Here is a 22,889-nt window from a genome sequence, read left to right as displayed (position 1 = left end):
GAAATATCTGTGTTCTCCCCGATTGTTGGTAAAATGTTGGTGTCCTGCTGCCGCCGCAAGGAGCCCCACTTCCTATTAGTCAGTTGCCCCCATAACTTTTTTCTAAGTAAATCAGGCAAGTAAGACAGACTTTAATAGAACTGGAGCAAAGGCGGAGCCAGAACCAACGGTTGTGGGTTCACACCCTCACAGCCAAATGCAGCGTCTCTGTGGGTCTTGCGTCTGTGAGTCCAGGGTGGAAAAATCTGCCAGCCAGCAAAGTATACTGCACTGCTGAGTAGGAACAAGAGAAAACCTGCATGGCTTGCTCTGCTGGCACCGCACCGTCTTCCTCTGCCAGTCTGCGTGAGGGGTTGTGGGGGGAGAGGGGGGAGCAAGTCCTGGATATCTTTGCAAATGAGGTAAACACCGGAGAAGGAAGGAGGCTCATTTTCTTTAACCAACTGGCACATTTTTTTCCTCCCCCAGGCAGTTGCTTAGACAACTACAAGTACCGACTTCGATGTCAGTGTGTCACAGTGTGTGTCACTGAAGATCCCCAGAGAGGTAGCATGACAGATGGGGTAGAGGCAGGTGAGGACACTGGGGCTGCCTCCCACCCTGCAGAGCTCTGCCTGCCTGCTAGCGGTTAACTTTCTAGGGCCACAGCACCACCTCGAGGATGGCTTCAGAGAAGAATACAAAGAGAAGAGGGAAACCAGAAGAGTGTTGTTTCCTCTTAGAAAATCTTGTTTGGAGCAAGGGAGCCCCTTACGCAAAAAAATATCTTTGGTGCCAGTCATTCTCTGGATCGGCAAATACTAAATCGATTCACTGTTCCGCAGACACCCCGGGGGGCTGAATATCAAGGAACAAATGCATTAATCACGGCAGCGCCTAGGTGCCAAGTACATAAAGGCCACTGCTCCCGAGTAGCTCTCTAAAGTGTCGTTACTGACCATGTGCGGTGGGAGGACGGGGTAGCATCTAACGTTCCCTGAAACATGAATTGAGAAATAGACATATTTACATTTAGCTTGTATAAAAGGCGGGGGATGGGAGGTAAAGAATCTTCTGGCCAGAGTCATTATAGATGAAACAAACACACGGATCCTGAAACACACACGTGTGTGTGTCACACACAGACACGCACACACACACACACAAAAGCTTTCAGGGAGAAACAGAAAATAATGTTTTGCAATTACAGTCCACAGCTGCTGTGGTTCTAATGCGCGCTCACTACACAGGTGCAGCCATTATAACAATGAATAGCACGCATTAAAGGTACCATCCATAGGGGTAATAATACCAGGGTTGAAAAGGTATTTTCATCTGCAGCCTGACGTTAGGCGGAAGATAAAAATAAGGCATTTCACAGCCAGCCTGATGGCTCAGCTGCCACACGGGAGGCCCAAGCCTGGGATGAATATAGGACCCTTATGTGTGGATCGCTCAGTGGGAACTTGGCCATGACTCCTACTAGAAAGGCTACCAAATCTCTCCCTATTCTTTAAAATGCTGAATAAAAACCCTTCTGATCATGAACTGGGGAAACCAAGGCTCTTTGTAGCTCACAAAATTAGGAAGATCAGTCTGCCCAGCACCTAGTTTTATATATATATATAGTGGAGGGGAAAAAATTCAAGAGTTAGGGAAATCGAATGGCTTCTGTGAGGAAGGAGCCTGAAGAAAGGCATGGCTTTGAAACAGCTCCCAGAGACCTGTCTGTGTCTTGCCATCGTGACATTTTCCACGTTTCGGCCCAAAAATTGTTCTGGCCACTGCAGGCTGGGAAAACGTGAGGCTCCAGATTTCACACGCCTAGGAGTTCGTTCTCTCACCCCTTTCGAGAGCCCGGCGGGAGGATGAGGACAGTACCTCGTTTCATACCAGCTGAACCAGCTTCATACTCAGAAGGCAAAGGAGCAGTGTGCTCAGCTCTGTGAACCTGAAAGCCTCAGCGCCCCCCACCACCACCACACCCCACCCCCGCCCCCGCCCACCCTCTGCAAAGCGAGGCCAATCCCAGGTGCTCCCGAGCGAGCAGTTCCCTGAGGCTCAAGAGCACACTAGGCACTAAGGTAGCAAGGTCACATATTACTACAGGAGCTTCTGCTTCTCACTCGTAACTTTCTGGAGTGGGCTTCCGTATGCTGTTCAGAGATCCTGGACCAGAAAACAGAAACGGGTTTTAGAAAAGATGAACATAAAGCACAGTTGGCCTTCAGTGCTGGTGGGTTCCACATCTGAGGATTCAACCAATCACAATGGAACACACCCTCAAAAATGTGTATTTGTGATGAAGAGGTGTCGTCGTCTCTTGACATTATCACCTAAACAATCCAGAGCAGTAACTGTTTAGACAGTATTTGTGGTGTGCTTAGGTATTAGAAGTAATCTGTGGGTAATTTAAAATATACAAGACGTGTGTGAGTTACACATAAATACTGCACCTTTTATAGAAGGTTCTCGAGTGTCCGATATCTGATCCATTTCAATAGGATGTGCTACTCATATGTCTCAATGCCACAGCCAGCTTTAGCCCAAGCGTCTCAGGAAGACAGTTAAAATGTTTAGGAAAATTGTTTTTGTGCTGACTGCCATTATCAGAGACGCAAGCAAACGATAAAACAGAAAATAATGCCATGCTGTGGTGCGCATTTTATAAGCTGAGGGTCCATTGGACACCGGTGGGTGTTGGCATGGTGCAGGTGGCCCGGGCATGCTTCCCCCGAGCCCAGGTGGAGAGCCACCCACAGCTCGGAAGTGAGGAAGCTCACTACCCTAGCAAAGAAATGAGGGGCATGCAGCCCTCGCCAGGATGAAAGTCATCCTTGGGAAGTGCGACAGGCCCCCATTTACCAAGAAAGGCAGGAACACAGCCCTTTGTAGAGGGGCCTTAAAAGTATGGAGAGGATTCAAATTAATTTGAAACTTCGCAGGAAGCCTGTATAATGAAAACAGAACTCAATTGCAGTGCTGGCTGGCACACTCCGGGTCTGAAAGAGCTCACACAGCAGAGCTCTGGATCGCTGCAGCCCACCCGGAAGCCAGGAAAAACAGAACCACAGTGATGGAGTGGTGCTGATGAAAATGGAGAGATGAGGAGGATGGGGCACTGTGGCGGTGAGAAAGGGCCTTACCTGTCAATCCCTGGGTTCCCGGAGCTCTTACTTCCACAGTGCACTCACTTCCATTCAATAAAAATTGTTACCCAGTGTGTCAGTTTGAATGAAAATAGCCCCAAAGGCTCATAGGGAGAGGCATGTGTTAGGAGGTGTTGTTGAAGTGGGTGTGGCCTTGTTGAGGTAGGTGTGGCATGGTTGAAGTGGGTGGTGGCCTGGTCGAAAGAGTGGGCTTTGCAGATTCAGACATTCAAGTCAGGCCCAGTGTCTCTGTGTGTGTCTCTCTCTTTGACTGCTGCTGCTGATTCGGATGTAGAACTGGGATCAGCTGCACAGGCGCTTTTTGAACCAAAGGTGAGCCTGAGGCACAGGACAGGGGAGGTCACACTGGGAGTTCTCGGAGCACAGGGAGCACGGTACTCTCTGGAAAAGGGTCCCTTCTGGCACACAGTGAGGGCCGGGTCCCCATCACTGGGACTCAGGATCTGCACACAGGAAGCTGAGCTCCCAGATCAGCTGCACCAGCACTTTTCCACCTGGACCAAGGGTTAGCCTGAAGCACAGGCCCTTAGGCTGTTCTGTGAGGGAAAGTCAGGAGTTGTCAGAGTGCAGGGAGCTGGTGCTCTATGGAAAAGGGTCCTTTCTGGCCTTAAAAAAGAGCCTGGTTCCCGCCATTAGAACTCAGGACTTGTGGGCAGAGGGCTGAGCTCCCAAAACAGCTTCACACAGCTCTCACACCTGAGCCCAGGAAGACAGAACTGAGTCACTGCCATCAGAATTCACTGCCTGCCCACAAAGAGCCAAACACCCAGAAGCAATCTCCCTCCTGAGCCCACGGGCCTTCAGACCCACAGGAGAGACAAGAACCAGTCAGAAACAAAAAAATCATCTACAATCACTGACAACAAGATGGCAAGAGGAAAGCACAAGAACCCAAGCAATGGAAACCTAGACAACCTAGCAACTCAGAACCCAGTTCTCCCACCACAGCAAATAGTAGATTTCCTAACACTCCAGAAAAACAAGATTTAGACTTAAAATCATACTTCATGATTATAATGGAGATCTTCAAGAAGCACATGGATAACTCCCTTAAACAATTACAGGAAAACCAGGAGAAATCACTCAAGGAACTACAGGAAAACACAACCAAATAGGTGAAGAAATTGAAAATGGAAATAGATACAATAAAGAAATCACAAAAAGAGACAACCCTGGAGATAGAAAACCTAAGAAAGATATCAGGAGTCATAGGTACAAGTATCACCCCAACAGAATGCAAGAGATGGAAGAGAGGATCTCAGGGGCTGAAGATAACATAGAAAACATAAACAAGTACCCACAAATACTTAATTACAACCTTATAAAAAATGTATTTGTATACTTTTATGCAAAATGCTTAAAAATCTGTACATTTATCTTTGTTTTTTAAAATAAAGTTTAAAAAAAGAAAACATAAACAAAACAGTTGGAGGAGATGCAAAAAGCTTCTAACCCAAAATGTTCAGGAGATCCAGGACACAATGAGAGGACACAAAGTGTAAAAGAGGGCAAAGAATATCAACTAAATATTCAACAAAATCATAGAAGAAAACTTCCCTACCCTTAAGAATGAGGTGACCATGAACATACAGGAAGCCTACAGAACTTCAAATAGATTGGACCAGAAAAGAAATTTTTCCCAACACATAATAGTCAAAACACCAAATGTTCAAAACAAAGAAAAAATACTAAAAGCAGTAAGGGAAAAATGACAGGTAACATATAAAGGCAAACTAAGTAGAATTACACCAGACTTCTCAACAGAGACTATGAAACCTAGAAGATCCTGGACAGACATCATACAAACCCTAAGAGAACACAAATGCCAGCCCAGGTTACTATATCCAGCAAAACTCTCGATTACCATAGATGAAGAGGCCAAGATATTCCAGGAATAAAAAACAAATTTACACAATATCTGTCCACAAATTTAGCCCTACAAAGGATAATAGATGGAAAATCCAACATAAGGAAGGAAACTACACCCTAGAAAAAGCAAGAAAATAATTATGCAAGAAAACCAAAAGAAGGACACACAAACATAATTCTACCTCTAACAACAAAAATAACAGGAAACAACAATCTCTATTCCTTAATATCTGTTAATGTTAATGGACTCAATTCCCCAATAAAGAGACATAGACTATCAGACTAGATATGTAAACATGATTCAGCATTTTGCTGCATACAGGAAACTCATCTCCGAGACATAGACAGACACTACTTCAAAGTAAAGGGCTTGGGAAAAAACCTTCCAAGCAAATGGTCCCAAGAAACAAACTGGAATAGCCATTCTAATATCAATAACTTTTCAACCAAAAGTTATCAAAAAAGATAAGGAAGGACACTTTTTACTCATCATAGAAAAGACATCTATCAAGACGAACTCTCAATCCTGAACATCTATGCTCCAAATACTAGAGCACCCACATAAAAGAAACCCTACCTTTTTATATTTTCTTAAAAGAAATATAAGCTCAAAGCATATATTGTACCACATACAATAATAGTGGGAGACTTCAATACCCCACTCTCATCAATGGACGGATCATGGAAGCAGAAACAACAGAGACACAGCAAAACTAGCAGAGGTTATGAACCAACTGTAATTAACAGACATCTACAGAACATTTCATCCTAAAACAAAAGAATATACTTTCTTCTTAGCACCTCACAGCACCTTCTCCAAAATTGACCATATAGTAGAGCAGTAGAAGGCAAAAATAATCAAACTCAGAGCAGAAATCAACCAAGTAGAAACAAAAAGAACCATTCAAAGAATCAACAAAACCAGGAGCTGGTTCTTTGAGAAAATCAACAAGAATGATAAACCTTTAGCCAGACTAACTAGAGGGCAAAGAGAATCAAAATTAACAAAATCAGAAATGAAAGCAGAGACATAACAACAGAAACTGAGGAAATTCAAGAAATCATCAGAACCCACTACAAAAGCCTATACTCAACAAAACTGGAAAACCTGGAGTAAATGGACAAATTTCTAGATAGATGCCAGATACCAAAGTTAAATCAGGATCAGATAAACCATCTAAACAGTCCCATAACACCTAAAGAAATAGAAGCAGTCATCAAAAACCTCCCAAACAAAAAAAGCCCAGGACCAAATGGGCTCAGTGCAGAATTCTATCAGACCTTCATAGAAGACCTAATGCCAATACTCTCCAAATTATTCCACAAAATAGAGACAGAGGGAACACTCCTAACTCATTCTTTGAAGCCACAATTACTCTCATTCCTAAGCCCCACAAAGACCCTACAAGAAAAGAGAACTTCAGACCAATATCCCTCATGAACATTGTTGCAAATATACTCAATAAAATTCTTGCAAACCAAATCTAAGAACACATCAAAGTGATCATTCACCATGATCAAGTAGGCTTCATTCCTGGGATTCAGGGGTGGTTCAATATATGGAAATCCACCAACATAATCCACCAAAGAGAAAAACCACATCGTCATCTCACTAGATGCTGAGAAAGCATTTGACAAAATTTAACCCCCCCACTTCATGTTAAATGTCTTGGAAAGATCAGGAATCCAAGGCCCATACCTAAACATAGTAAAAGCAATATACAGTAAACCAGTAGTCAACATCAAACTAAATAATGAGAAACTTGAAGAAATCCCACTAAAATCAGGGACTAGACAAGGCTGCCCACTCTCCCCCTACCTATTCAATATAGTACTGGAAGTCTTGGCCAGAGCAATTAGGCAACAAAAGGAAATCAAAGGGATACAAATTGAAAAGGAAGAAGTCAAAATATCACTATTTGCCGACGACATGATAGTATACTTAGGTGACCCCAAATGTAATGTAGAACTGTCAGCTACCTCTCTAGCACCATGTTTGGCTGCATCCTGCCATGCTTCCCATCATAATGATAAAGGACTAACGCTCTGATCCTGTAAGCCAATCCCAGTTAAATGTTTTCCATTATAAGAGTTGCTGTAGTCATGATGTCTCTTCACATCAATAGAGACCCTAAGACAGAAGTTGGTACCAAGAACTGGGGTGCTGCTGACTGTGCTCTTGTTTGGAGGAATGTGCACTTTGAGACTTTGGGTTAGGAAAGCAGTTGAATGTGTTCGTTAAGCAATGCTTTATGGCCATCCTAGACAGTGGGCGAAAGGTGAGCTGGAACTGTGGAGCCTGGCTCAAGAGGTTTCAGAGGAGAATAATACTATATTCCATAGAAATCATTCTTGTGATATTTTGCTCTTGTCCAAAAAAATAAAAATAAAAAACTGCCTGAGGCTAAATTGAAGTTATAGATTAACAGCTTTGGCCGAGGAGATTTCCAGACAGCCTAGTATTGACTGTGTTGCTTGGTTATTAGTGGCCAGCTTATGCGACTCAGTAATGAAAAGGAGCAAGCTGAGCAAGGAAAACTACAAAGTGTGCAGTCTGAAGAGAAAGGGGCACCAGAAAGTGTGAACAAATTAAAGTCAAGCCCAATGCTGAATGGATTAAAAGGATCAGTGACCTTAGAGCAAGATCCCACCCAGCTAAGCTTCCAATTTGTGAAAAGGAATTAAAGTAAAGCTTAGGGCCAGGCATAGTGGTGCACACCTCTATTCCCAGCACTCGAAAGGCAGAGAGAGGATGGCAGATCTCTAAATTCGAGGCCACTCACTACAGAGTGAGTTCCAGGACAGCCAAGCTTAGGCAGTGAAGGAAACCATCACAAACAGAAGCTGGCAAAGAGGTGTTTAAAAGACAGGGCCATGCATGGTCTAGCCCAGCAAGCAGCAGAACATGGCCTCTTCAGCCATGTGGTTCTGGCTTTAGAGTAGAGGATAGAAGAGCTTATGAAATCTCTCTCCACAGCTAAGGAAAACCACTTAGGCCAGGAGTGTCCCTGAATGGAGACCCAGAGAGGCCATTTTGTGAAGCTGTGAAGGTGAAGTCTGGATTTCCTCGAAGACCTCAAGATGCTGGAGATGCCAGAGCCATAGTAAAACTCCAGAGAGAACCGCCAACAGGGAATGAGCCAGCCCAGAAGGGAGAAGTGTTGCAGTCAACAAAGCTGAAAGGCGTTGGAGATCTGAGGGCCTTTACATTATATATGGAGGTACAGGGTTTGGAGTTTGCCCCGCTGGTTTTCTGTCTCGCTTTGGTCCAGTATGTCTTCGTTATGCTCCCTTTTAAAACGGCAATGTATATTCTATACCATTATATGTCTACCGCTGGAAGTATGAAATCTGCTCTTTTGTTTTTACAGATGATTACATTTAAGAGATTGCCATGAAATCTCAGAAAAGACCTTGGACTTTTAAGCCGTGTAAAAACTGTTACAGACTATGGGGACTTTTGAAGTTGGACTGAATGCATTTCTACATTTACAAGACGTTTACATGCTTATGGGGACCAGGGAGTGGAATGTGAGGGCCTGAATGAGAATGACCCCCATAGGCACCCAGGGAGTGACACTACAGGGGTGTGACTTGTTGGAGGAAGTATGTCACTGAGGGGTGAGTTTTGAGGTTTCAGATGCTAAAGCAAGGCCCAGTCTCTCTCTCTCTCTCTTTCTCTCTCTCTCTCTCTCTCTCTCTCTCTCTCTCTCTCTCTCTCTCTCTCTCTCTCTCTCTGTCCCTCTCTCTGTTTTTTCCTGGTGCCTCCCTACCCAGTTGTAGAACTCTCAGCTACCTCTTCAGAGCCGTATCTACCTGTGTGCTGAACTACTAAACCTATAAGGCAGCTCCTGTTTAAAGTTATAAGAGTTGCTGTGGTCATGGTGTCTGTGATGTACACTCAGGCACACACATGCACACACACACACCAGCACTAATCCATGGAGAACACATCAGACCCCCCCCCCCCCGCCAGGCTGAAGAAGCAGGAACAGGAGCATCAGTTTGGTGATGAGATCTTAGCAAGGTGCTCGTCGTGGGAAGAAGGGAGACTAGGATGTCATTAGACTAGTGAGGGCGCCTAATCCAGAGGGGTACACTCCATAGAATGTGCCAGGAATATGTCATTTTTGAGATAAAATCATAAAAGACATTGCCATTTTATTCTCAAGCTGTTACAAAGACATCCATATGGCAACAGGCCTTAGGGGTGAGCTCAGAAGTAAAGCCTCCACCTAGTCAACAGTCAGTTCACCGTGACCCTGGATGACTCCTTGGTTGCAGTCCCATGAGAGACCCTGAACCAGAACCACCAATCAGAGACTTAGTTCTTCCTTTGTTGTGGTTTGCTTCCTGAGGCAGGGTCTCTCTATTATGTAGCTCCGGCTATCTTGGAACGCACTATGTAGTTCCAGGCTGACCTTGAACTCACAAACATCCATCTGTCTCTGTCTCCCCTGTGCTGGGTTTAAGGGGTGTGCCACCGTGTGCAGCAGAGGTGTATTTTTGACCCTTGGAAACTGTAATAGATAAATGTATGTTATTTTCAGATACTTGGTACTGGTTTATTAAAGATAGTAAAGATATTAAAGACTGGTTTATTAAAGATATTAAAGTTAATATACCTGGTACCACAATTGACCAAGAAAAGTGAACAAGGTCATTAAGTCACTCCCCAGTAACTGCAGGATTCCCCAAAGATATCAAAGTCCATAGATCCTCTAGTATCCCCTAGAGAATAGTATTTATATATAACCTACCCATAGCCTAGATGCTTTAAATGTCTGTATGTGGCTTGTAATGTCTAATACAATGTGAATGTTATCTGAATACGAGAACAGTGGGAAGAAAAATATCTACATAGTTATATTCAGACACAACCATGGCAGGTCTAACAGCATCTTCACTCTCAGATTGGATGTGGAACCTGAAGTCATGACAACCCAACTTAAGGGACTATCAGAGTTTAGATATAAGATGTCCCCACAGTCTCGTGTGACTAAACACTTGCTCTCCAGCTGGTGGTTCTGTTTCTAAGGTGTGGCCTGGCCGGGAGGAAAGGCCTTATTGAGGGGCAATCCCTGCGACTTATGACTCAGCCCTTCTGTTTCCTGATCTTCCCGGATGTGGGTGAACTGCCTCCCACTATGGCAGCCACAGCCCAGAGCTGCTGCTTCTGCATTTCCTCCTCACCAAGCCACTCTGTGTCCTCACACCACGAGCCAAAGTCTTCCTTCCTTAGGTTGCTTATGATCGAATATATGCTCTCAGCTATGAAATAAGGATCTACTGCTACATGTACAGACACACATACCACGTGGGAATGAGTATCAAGAAAAGCACATGCATGGACCAGCAGGGACTGAGATCACAGGCATGCACCATCATGCCCAGATTTGCTGGTTATTTTTCCAATGGCATAATAGGTAAACAAAGGAATCTTTTTCCTCACAATACAAACTCAGCTGATATGGCTTAACCACTCCTGCATACAAACTCAACTTACTTGACTCAAAATTGATGACAAGGGAATTTTGCATCCCTCATCTTTTTCACCATTGTTATATCCTTGAGATGACATTAGAACTATATATGCATATACATATACATCATATACATATACATATATACACACACATGTGTATGTGTTTGTGTGTGTGTGTGTGTGTGTGTGTGTGTGTGTGTGTAATTTTAACTATAATCTCCTGATCTTTCTGTCGCCATCTCCTAAGTACCGGGTGCCACTGTGTAAAAGTGAGTAGATGTCTGAATTTTTTATAATTTACAAACATCTAAACTTAATGCCTTTTGACATTTGGGGGATGATTCTATCAGAAAGTTTAAAGAAAGATCATCTGTTCTTCTTCCACACGCTTTCGTGTTAGAGGCTGTTCTCTCTTCATTTTCTCAGCCTATCGGTGCAGCGTTTCTCTCTATTCCCTGTAAGAACGTTTGAAATACAGCACAGAAGTGTGTGGACGCTGTTAACCTGCTATGGCTGTAACCTGAAGCTATTTGGTTCCCTTTTAAAACCACCGTTTTTAGCTCAATGGCTAAGTGCTTGCCACACAAGGGTAAGGACCAGGGTTCGGACCCTCAGAACTGAAATAAATGCTAGGTAGATGTGGTGGCCTACACGTAATTCTAACCTTGGACCACTTTCCCTGCTGGTGACCAACAATAATGACATGAAATAAAACACCTAAGCTGATCAATAACTTCCGACAACATTGAGTTAGTAAATAAAAACAGCTCCCAATGAAGAAGAACCCAGACTAACGTTTGCTGATGAGTCTACCAGACCCTGGATCCTCCTGCCTCTGCCTCAAAGTGCTGAGATTATAGATCTGTGCCACCATACCCAGCTGCAACAATTTATTAGATATTGAATAGGAAACTAATGTGGGAGTTGCGAGTGTTAAAGGGGCAGGAAATGCCACACACTGTATGCATGTATTGCAATGCCACACTGCCAGGCCTATCCACCCTGTGGCCCTATGCCCCGATGCATCTGTAGACTATGACCTTCTGTCTCAGTGTTAAGAGACTGGACAACCCTGTGTGTTAACCCACAAGCATGTGCACACTGTTAAGTGTTAGCATTGAAAGGAATGTTACGTTAAAAAGGTGTTGTAACTCAAGTGCTTATTAACCACTGTGGGTTTACAGTGAAATAATTGTATTTATTTTAGAAGGTATGGCATAGAACGACAGTACCACACAATACCACTTACACGAAGAGGGTAAAGGATGTCCATATGTACCCACATACTAGAAGCACTAATTGGACTCTGTTGTGGGGAGACACAGAGGAGGGAGAAATAAAGAGAGCGTGAAGCTGGGAGGGGAACATGGAGGTCGGAAGAAGAACGGGGCTTGAGAGGGGAAATGGAGGGACCGGGATGAACCAAATAGATTCTATTCGAGTAAGAAACTCTCAGCTGATAGATTTTTAAACCTTTTTAAAAAGTTGATCTCATAGTAGTCTGGAGTAGAATAGTGGTTATGAGAAGCCAGGGAGTGATTAATAGTTGGTAATAAGTTATGAATGGGATTAGGCATCTACGGCATGCTGAGGCACAACGGGTGTGTGGAGAGGACAATGTACCACGTATTTCAAAAGGCTAAAAGAAAGGATTTATGATGTTTTCACCTATAGAAGACAGATTTTTACACTGATTTAAACATTACAGTGTATATGCATATATATTTTTATTAAAACATCACACTATCCCATAAATATGCAGTTTTTCTCTTAAACATCAGTTTAAAATATAGACTTAAAGATAAAACATTATATGTGCATAAATTCTTTGACAATCCTTTTTCAAACAAATAGTGCTTAATCCCGCCTCCTTGACATGTTGGTTGGTTACTCTTGGCTATTACTTCTAGCAGAGGGTAGAAAGGAAATAATTCTAGTGAGGAATTTTTGGTTTCTAAGCTTGGTTACACACTGGCTAGTCTTGTGTCAACTTGACACAAGCTAGAGTCATCTGAAGGAGGGAACCTCCATTGAGAAAATGCCTCCATAAGATGCAGCTGCAAGGCATTTTCCTAAGTGGTGACTAATTGGGGAGGGCCCAGCCCACTGTGGGTGGTGCCATCCCTAGGCCCTGGGTTCTATAAGAAAGCAGGCTACGCAAGCTATGGAGAGCAAGCCAGTAAGCAGCACCCCTCCATGGCCTCTGCAACAGCTCCTGCCCCCAGGCTCCAGCTCTGCTTGAGTTCCTGTCCTGACTTCCTTCAGTGATGGACTTCGAGGTGGAAGTGCAATCCAAATAAACCCCCTTTCCTTTCCAACTTGCTTTTTGGTCATGTTGTTTTGTTTCGGCAATATGAACCCTAAAACAGTGCTTACTTGTCTCAGATCTGCCCAGTGAGTGACAGTCCTTCAAACCACTCCTGGTATTACTGGCCTGTTCCATGGATATTGAGAAGCATTTTCTTACTTGTGGTATAACAAGATATTCTAGGATCATCAAACCAAGAAGTTCCGTTTCCGTGCTGTTCCTGGAAGGCAGAGTTACAGGCAGAGACTTCAATGTCTGCGCATCCACCTCTTCTAGGGTGTCCTCATTTCTTAATCTTTTCAGTGAAGATGCCAAGAAAATATATGTGGGTGGACATACATACCATACATAAATGTTAACTAAAATGCATATGCACACAAACGTGGATAAACACACTGGTTCATCTCATCCATCCATACTCGTTCAACTTCCCATGTGTAGCACTGTCTGTCTGAAGTATGAGCACCACAGAGACAGACTCGTCTACACCGCTCTGTGTCCCAAGCAAAGCAGTTTCCAAACTGCCTCACTGATTCGGCTTGTTGCAATATACTGGTGTTTGGGATCTGTTTGTGACTCCAGTGTGCACATACGGCAGGGCAGAGAAGTGTGCGGTTTCACATGATAATCATTCTCCCTTCCTTCTTCCACACAGGACAACAGACTATGTTTCCACACCTTGTCCTATCCCCCTAGCATTCCAGAAACAGCTGCCAGGCCAGTCCACTGGTATCTTGTCTTTCTCATTCTTTTTCGTATAATGTCATTTTACTTCGTTATGTACACTTAGTTCTCTGGTCAGAGCACGATTCAGTGTTTAGGCAGTTCCTAATATTTGCACAAAAATAATGCTGTGAATAACCTGCATGTATGAGTCTCTCCAAGCAACTTCGGGTGACTCTGGAATAAGTGCTCAGAGTCATGCTTGCTGTACAAGCAGGGATTTGCAAATAAACCTTGTCCAGTCATCCCAGCTTCTCCCTCTTGGCTTATATACCACTTCACATCTCTACCTACAAGGTAAAATATATGTATACATACACACACACACACACACACACATGTGCCTGTTTCCCCACAGTCCACAAACAGGATATTGTGAAGCTTTTCATTTTAAGTATTTTATAATAAGGATTAGCCGCTGAGCAGTGAAATGTTTTTATTTATACACTCACACACCTTTTGTAGTCATTTTCTTTTAATAATGTCAATGGTATTGTTTCATCATACATTTCTATATGTACGTATGCAAAACAGCTGCTAGTCCTTGGTGAACTCTGAATTTGAAGTTAGAGCCAGACTCTTGAAGATCATTTCATAAATGTTTTTCTTCTAGCACGTTTTATCTTATACTTTTAGTCACATGAATTAATTGAACAATACAAAGAACTACTTTTCAATCTATGTGAAGAATGCACTTTGATCACATCCACCCCTATGTGACTCATCAGCCCCTGCTCCTTTTCCCTTGGTACATCCTTTAGAATTTCCCTCTTCCCCACTTCCAGAGTCCATTTATGGAAGAACACTTGCAAAACTGGCTTAGCGCAATGATTCCCCAGCTGCATCTGCTTCCTTCCCTGCAGAAAAACATGATTTTATTCTTCCTTATGACCAAGTAAAGCTGTACTGTGTATACAATATGTCATGTTTTGTTTATCCACGTATTTGTGGATGGATGCTTAAGACAATTCCACACTTTAGCCGTCATATATAGCAGGCCACAATCAATGTGAGTATCCAGATTATCTCTGTAATGCTGACATCTGATTTTCTAAGAAACTTCCATAGTCCTTTCTGAACAAGTCAGACTAATTTGCATTCACACCATCAGTGAATAGGGTACCTTATCCCCCACACCCTCACCAGCATCTGTTGTTGTTTTCCTTTTTAGGATTTATTTATATATTTTTTTATGTATATGAGTATACTGTCACTGTCTTAAGATATACCAGAAGAAGGCATCAGATCCCATTACAGATGGTTGTGAGCCACCATGTGATTGCTGGGAATTGAATCCAGAACCTCTGGAAGAGCAGTCAGTGTTCTTAACTGCTGAGCCACCGATCTTCAACCCCTATTGCTGTTTTTTATTTTTGTTTGTTTGTTTGTTTTTGTTTTTTATGATGATGATACTTGTTTCTGACTGAGATGAAATGGAATCTGAGTATAGCTTTGATTTGCATATCCCTAATGGCTAGACATGTTTGTTCTGTTTTTATGTATTTAACCCCCCTGAACACAACTCACTCCTTTTAAAGAAAAATAAATAAAATGTAAGGCTGGGTAAGATTTGTTTTTAAACTATACAGTATCTCTTTTTTTTTTTTTTTTTTTTTTTTTTTTTTTTTTTTTGTATAGTTAATGTACTACTGAATAGTCTGTAGATAGTCCATTCCTGGTGGGATCTTGAGTAGCCACTAACCCTGCCTGCTACTGTCTGGGGGTTGTAAATCAGCACAAAAATTTAAAGCAGGTTCTTGTGGGTACACACTATAAATTAGTTTCTATGGAGACAGTGGGTGGTTTTGTTTTTTATTTTCATCTTGGGTTGTTTCTGGTGTATCTTAGAGGAAAATAATTATTGTTGTTAATTGGACACCACTTTGCAGTTGAAAAAAAATTAGCCATTTTGGTGACAATCTGAATGCTTCTAAGTAAATACATTTTTTATATAATTAGTGTTATTGTTCTTTTCATAGGTCTGAATTTTTCCTCTAAAAGGAAACTAGCTTTGCTTTTGCCCATTTTGGTACACATGAATTTTTGCAGTGTTTGTCTTTGCATCTTGGGAGCTAAAAAAAAAAGAGGCTTCTGTCTCCACACCCTGCAGATTGTGATGGTGGTAATGAGAATTAGAACATTTTCATCCATACTTAAAATTCCAAAATCGTCATCAACAGACTGGAAACTGCACATAACCCACATGCAGAACTAAAGATGATCAATCGTATCACACTGTGGAGTTATTAGAAATCAAATAACTTGAAATCTGGGTTACGGAGTCCATGACCCCTAAGGTAAACACCGTAGGCTCGATCCGGATTATAATTGGTTGAATTTATTAAGCAGGACAACAATCTCTGAGCCAAATTAGAGATGTCTGTGCAAAGTGGGGAGAGGGTGGGGTTTTTAAAAAGGAAACCATAAGATCTTTAGTATGTGCACAAACAAGCCAAGAGTTACTCTGTTCTGCCAAGGTTAGATAGTCAATGGTGAGCTCAAAATAGTCTCCGACTGTCTGCATAAGCAGGTTACAGAAGCCAAAAAGCACCCAGTCATATCAGAACAAGTAGATGATCATGGCTGTACATTTTTGGCTGAGGATCACCAAGTCTGAGTTACTGGGGTTTGGCATCAGAGACAAACTCATACCAAGATGGATGCCTACCATAAGATGGCATGTCTCTAAGCCTTTACACTGTCCCAGGAGGAAGAAAAGAAAGGTGTGTTCTAAGCAGGCCTGTATTCTTTATCTGCCATTACTATGTGATGCTGGTTCCATTCTGCACTTCCCTATGAAAGGTGGCCTGGGAATGTGTCCCCAAGAACGTGAGCTTAACACCCAAGATATCACCCAACATATCAAACATGTTGTTGACATTACCCCCAGTGAAGTCTGTGAGGGCTGTGAAGACAATGTCTGTCATGCCTTTGCCCAGTTATCTAAATATGGATGACTCAGGAAACTTGACAGTTCAACAGCATTTTTAATTACTTGAGCCGACTCTTATGAAGTTATGCCACATTTAAAATTAAAATAAAGGCCTATCTTCCTATATTATGATTTGTCATTTATAAATCAGATGCAAGGAAAGATAAACTTTGCATCTTAGCACCATCATCCAATGCAATTGAATTTTCTTTTGAAAACCCAGACTACTTTGATGGAGTTGTGTGAATCGGCTTAGTGGTTTAGGGAACAACTGGAAATGTTGTGGGGTCTTTGAGAGCATCGTTCTCTTAAAGGGCCAGTGTCATAAAATAACATCCCTGTCACCCTAGACACTTATGTAACAAGAATGCTGCCTTCATATAATTTTGACTTGACATTTTTCCATTTGTGTTTGTTTATGTAATTTGAGGAGGATTCTAATAAGCTAAGGTTTTAGTTTTGTCTTGTTTTTGTCCGGGTCCAGCTTCAACACAGGATTAGATTCTCAGCTGGAAGCCAGGATGTCTGGAAGGTGCATAATAAATAAACACAGACTACTTTTTGGGTCAAAACTGGCAGGCAATTTTTCAAGACTTAAAGTCTCTCTCTTTCTCTCTCTCTCTCTCTCTCTCTCTCTCTCTCTCTCTCTCTCTCTCTCTCTCTCTCTCTCTCCCTCTCCTCTCCTCTCCGCTCTCTTTGTGCTTTTTGCTTCTCAAACTCCCACTCACACACACCCTTTCACACTCACATATCTCTCACATACACCACATTCGCTCTCCTTTCACGCTCACACACACTCTCCTTACACACCTCATGTTCTCTCTTCACTCACTCTCACGTGCTCTTCTCGTGCGCTCTCGCCTTTCTCTTGCCCCAGTCTTCTGTTGATACTCCAAAAGCAGGTAGACAAAAAGACACGGTATAATCACTGCCAAATCAAATTCAAAAGAATAACCACATTCCACAAAGAATTAAGAATTACAATTGTTCCCCAAAGTTTCAAGCTTCCCCTATTCCCAAGCCTGTGGCCAAAATAATATTAATTACAAACTTATCATTATTTAAACTTTAACTTTTGACTTATTATACGTCAGAGCCCAGAGCTCCGAGGTCAGCTACTTGCATTTTCCTGTGAAACTCTAATGATAAATGACACAGGTAAATCTTCTAGGCAGTGGCCAGAAAAAAATCAAGTTAACCCTTAACTCAGTAGTTCCACATGCTTTCTGTTCCTGTACATTGCACACAATGACTCTCCTAAGAATTCTAGTATTTTGACTTAGTTTTACTAGTATATAATCTTATGCATTCTATACTTTCTTCTTCAGGAACCACTCTCAAATGTTATGCAAAACTTATTTTATAGCTTCAGTAACTTTTTTTTCTTTCTTGAGGTCCCAGTGTTGGTTCTAATTCATTTTCTAATAGTTTCTTCAAACTTTCTTTGCAAGTCAAGCATTAATCTGGAGCCACCATTTTGCAATTATTACAGTGTTCCCAAGATGAGAGCACACAGCATGCACCTAGGTCATTAGAACTGTGCTGGGCCCTTGTGCCTCAGTTTCCAATTGTTTAAGAACATCAAGGAACACCTAGTTTCACAGAACCCACCAAAGCAGAGGAGAAAGAAATAGGAGAGTAAGCTATAATAAAATAATTATGCACACCAAGGCCAAATAAAAAGTAGTTACGCACAAATGAAAGCTATATACCCGTTGCCCAGGTTAGGAGAAATGGGAATAACTGTTTTTTATAAAGAGCTACCATGGGCTACTGAGATGTCTCCATCCTGGCCTACTGCAAACAGTCAGTCTCTTATTTCAGATGGCGGGTCCCCTGGAGGGATGTGTTTCCTGCTTCTCAGGGTCCCAGACACCATCCTTTCCTACAGGGAGCTGCAGTCCCTGCCATGGTATGCTGTTCCCAGCATTTTTTTTTTAATTTTTAGTATTTCCCCTGGTAATTTCAATTTCAAATCTTGTATCAAAGTCTTTGATCACTGAGTTGACTTTTCTGCAGGATTAGAGACCTCTGGGGGTCTTCAGATTTCTGTGGGTGAGCATCCAGTGTTTCCAGATCTGCCTGTTTAAGGCTACCATTGTTTCCCATTGCATCCTGTTGTCCTCTGTTCAATAAGCAGAGAGCTGAAGACGCGTGAGCTTATTTCTGAGTCTCCCATTCTCATCCTTTGGGTTTCCTGTCTTTTGTACCAAATCCATGTTATTTTGGTCCAGACGGCTCTGTAATGGAGTTCAGGGTCAGGTGTTATGATATCTCTAGAGTTAATCTTTGTGTGCTAAGTATTGTTTTGAATATTCACAGTCTCTTGTGTTTCCTTATGACTTTTAAGATTTTTCTACTTATGTAAAGAATGTCATTTGAATTTGGGTAGGGCTGCTGTGTTACCATTGTTTGTCTGTCTTTCCCATTTTCTAGTTTCTCATTTCTCTAGCTTTGATGATTTATAGGTTTCATTATAAAAGTCTTTGGCATTTTGTCTTACACCTAAGCATCTTCATTTGTAAAGTTATTGAAAACGTGATTCTTTTCTTGACTCCCCCCACAATGAGTGTGTTGTTTGTGTATAGAAAGCTACTGATTTCTTAAGATATTGATTTGTATCCTGTTATTTTGTTGAAAGTATTTATCACACCTCAGCCATATCTGGTAGAGACTGTAGGGACCTTTAAGGATAGAATCATATCATCTTCCAAAGAGGGATAAAACATTTCCCTTTCCTGTGTGCAACCACTGTATTTCTCTCTTGCTCCAGCCACAATTTCACACACTGTGTTGTCAATGGGTTAAGTTGTTTCATTTCTGATTTTAGGGGAAATGCTTTCAGTTTTTTCTCAGTATAAACACTGGCTATGGTTGTATAGTCTCTAGTCCTAATTGACCTGAGGTGTGGTCCTTCTAGTCTGTCTGTAGGGTTTTGTCAAGGATTCTTCTGCATTTGATGAACGTTTCTGTAGTGCTTGTCCTTGGTTCTGTTTATATGCTGCCTTGAGCTTAGCATTTGTGCACACTAAGCCACCCAGAATGAGTACTCGTTTATCATAAGGATTTAAATGTATTCAATTCAGCTTGCAAAGTATCTCATTCTTCTTGAAATCCTTCACATCTGTGTTCATCAAGGAACTTGGTCTTTGGCTGCTTCCTCCCCTCTTCTCATTTGGTTTTGGCACCAGGCGATATCTTTATGAGTTTGGAAATACTTATTCCCTATTTTTCTTGGAATAACCCCAGTGGTATCGGTGTTTATTCCTTAGAGGTCTAGGAGAATTCATCAGTGGATCTTTCTGGTTGCAGACTTGGGGGCTGTTTTATTAGTTTCTGTCTAATTGATTATTATCATTCTGTTCTGGGATTTTGGCATCTTCCTAAGTCAATTAGAAAGAGAGTTGTCTAGAAATATATTGATTTCTCTTAAACTTTCAAATTTATTAGAGTATGATGTTGAAAAGAATCCTACCGATCTGGGTTTCAGTGTTACCTGCTGTAATATCACCTTTTCATCACTAAGTTTTTGTTGTTGTTGTTTTGGTTTGTTTTTTTTTTTTTTTTTTTTTTTTTTTTTTTTTTTTTGCTAATTTTGTGAAAAGCCTGCCAGCTTTATATATCCTTGCAAAAGAGAACCCTTTGTTTCATTGATGTTACATTGTTCATTTATTTTTCATTTCATTTTCAACCCTTACTTTTTCCTTCTATTAATTTTGAGATTGGCTTGCTCTTGTTTTTCCTAGGACTTCTGGTGTATTGTCAGGTTTTATTTGAGACCTGATATATTTTTAATGTATGTTTGTGTAGGCTTGGCATGTCATGGTATACATGTGGAAGTCAGAATACCATTGTAGACATGGGTTCTCTCCTTCCACAGTGAATCCTGAGAGTTGAACACATCTATAGCCTTACTGGCAGGTACCTTTACCCACTGAGCTAGCTCATCAGCCCCTCTCTGTTTTTTAAGTTTCCACAGCTGTAAACTTCCAAGAAGCACTTCCATTGCATCCCACAGGCTCTGATGTGTCTGTGTTCACTTTCATTCCAGTGTATATTTAACTTTACAAAATATTTAGGAAGAAACTTTTTCATATATAGAGCACTAGTCCATTTGAAATTTCTATGTATATGAGGAATGACTGCTATTGGATAGCCAGGTCCTATTTAGTAATCTTTATCACAGTATAATTTGAAATTTCACCTTTCTGGAATATAAGTCTTAAAATTATTTGAGTCTAGTTTTACATTACATGAGCTATTCATGTGCCATAGGATAGATGCTTAAAGGGTGTACTGGCTGGTTTTGTGTCAACTGGACACAAGCTAGAGTTATCACAGAGAAAGGAGCCTCAGTTGAGGAAATGCCTCCATGAGACCCAGCTGTAAGGCATTTTCTCAACTAGTGATCAAGGGGGGAGGGACCAGCCCACTGTGGGTGGTGCCATCCCTGGCCTGGTAGACCTGGGTTCTATAAGAAAGCAGACTGAGCAAGCCAGGGGAAGCAAGCCAATAAGCAACATCCCACCATGGCCTCTGCATCAGCTCCTGCTTCCTGACCAGCTAGAGTTCCAGTCCTGACTTCCTTTGGTGATGAACAGCAATGTGGAAGTGTAAGCTGAATAAACCCTTTCCTCCCCAACTTGCTTCTTGGTCATAGAAACCCTAAGACAGAGGGTGTTTCCAAATTGAGAAGGGAGAGTCCTCCTGAAGTACTTCTGAGCAGTAATTCCGTAGCAATTTGTATGTTACCTGTTAAGTCTTTCTGTATGAATTATAAGATTTGTAGCTTGTATCAACACACACACACACACACACACACACACACTGGAACTCTTGTCAGATTGAATATTATGAATTGGCTTGTGAGACATGTCCATTACCCTGAGATATTCTAAGGAAATACTGCTTTTCATTCATTTACTTCTTTGTTCCTATATGTTTTATAGGAGCTTTCTTACTGGCCTAGAACATTCTGTATCATTACTCCTGAATATTTTGTCTTAATCTAGTGTTACCAAAATTGGAGAAACCAATCAATTGTGTAACATGATTCCCTTGTGAAAATGATTACCACACAAACCAGTTAATAATAGCTATTTGGGGTGCAGGGGTTGTAGCTCAACTGTGGGACTGTTTGCCAGCACACACGAGATCCTGGCTCCAATCCCCAGCACTGCAGAAACAAGAGCAAACAAACAAACAAACAAAAACCATTTTGTGTCTGGGGGCCATTAAGAGCCAGGCTAATTGAATTCAAACTCAGACACATCGCTAAAGAATATATGTTTTGGTGTTTCTTTTTCCCGTTTCCAAAGTTGAATGGCTGTAGGCATATGACTCTTTCCACAACACACTAGCCTTGGTTTCCCGTGTGGTTTCCTATCAACCCAAGCAAGTCTTTTTATGCTTGCAGCACCAAGATCCTGTCGTTCCATTTTTATCTAGGGTGCTATAACAAAAACAAACACAAACCAGACTTTATCTTTTCTGTTTTTAATACCTCCATTTTCAGTGAGTGGGAAAAAAAGAACTTGCATTTATGGTATAGCCCTGAAGTAAATCAGGACAATTTAAGAACATGTTCTGTGCTTCCAGAAGACGAGAGTCCAGTTCTCAACACTCATTCTGGCCAGTTCACGACTGTGTAGAACTCCACTCTGGGGAATCCATGCCCTCTTCAGAATTCCATGCATACGCACTCAACACACACACACACACACACAGGGAGAGGTGATCTTAGAAAAACAGAGGAGTGTACAGCAGTGTGGCAAAGGATAATTAATACTGAAGACTTTAGAAAATGCCATATGGAAATTGCTGCTGTAGAAGCTTCCTAACATACACTACTGGCTAGCAAAATGTTCAGTGCCAGGCCTGGGTTGGCTGGACTTGTTGGTCAGTAAAATAGCATAGACACCGCTCTGACAAAACGATAGGGTTATTGACACTGCTCTTGGTGGTTCAGCATCTATCCAGAAGACAGTGGTGAGACCCTATTACTGAAGACACCATCTACCTGTGTCACAGAACAGAGATATTAAGCTGGTACTGATATGGAAGTTTCACCCCTACTGGATTGGTTTCATAGTGCTAGGAAGTTCTAGCCACGCTATCAGGGGAGAAGAGTCACCAAGAGTCTTACTCAAGTGTGAACCCTGCAAGCTGCCATATGGACTGACCTAACATGAAACACAAGTGTGGCATGAGTGTTCTGGAAGTAACCAGCTACTTTAAGCCTACTCAACAAGCTGGGAACCAGTGACTGGTACCATTAGCTGAGTCAAAAACGTGTCATTGGCTAAGTCACTGGTCCTAAGTGGATCCAGTGATAAACTTTTAGCCCCTGATTTATCTTTATACCTATGTATTAGTGCATTTCTCAACCCTCATTGGAGAATCATTTTCTGTACTAGGTAGAAA

General features: G+C 41.9%; 1 protein-coding gene across 1 annotated transcript in view; it reads right to left on the bottom strand.

The window, feature by feature from the left end:
• Nucleotides 1-2,101: 2,101 nt before the first annotated feature.
• ZNF169 (zinc finger protein 169) overlaps nt 2,102-22,889 on the bottom strand; it is a gene marked incomplete at both ends in the record, with an annotated part of 39,859 nt that continues 19,071 nt past the window's right edge. The window contains one exon of the mRNA XM_080938542.1: nt 2,102-2,148. Within this exon, the coding sequence (XP_080794668.1) occupies nt 2,102-2,148 (47 nt within the window). The remainder of the gene's footprint in view (nt 2,149-22,889) is intronic.

The sequence above is a fragment of the Micromys minutus genome (assembly GCF_963924665.1).
Source record: "Micromys minutus genome assembly, chromosome: 1".
NCBI classification, from domain to species: Eukaryota; Metazoa; Chordata; class Mammalia; order Rodentia; family Muridae; genus Micromys; species Micromys minutus.
Note: the sequence above shows the minus strand (reverse complement) of the source record. Positions and strands in the feature narration are given on the sequence as shown.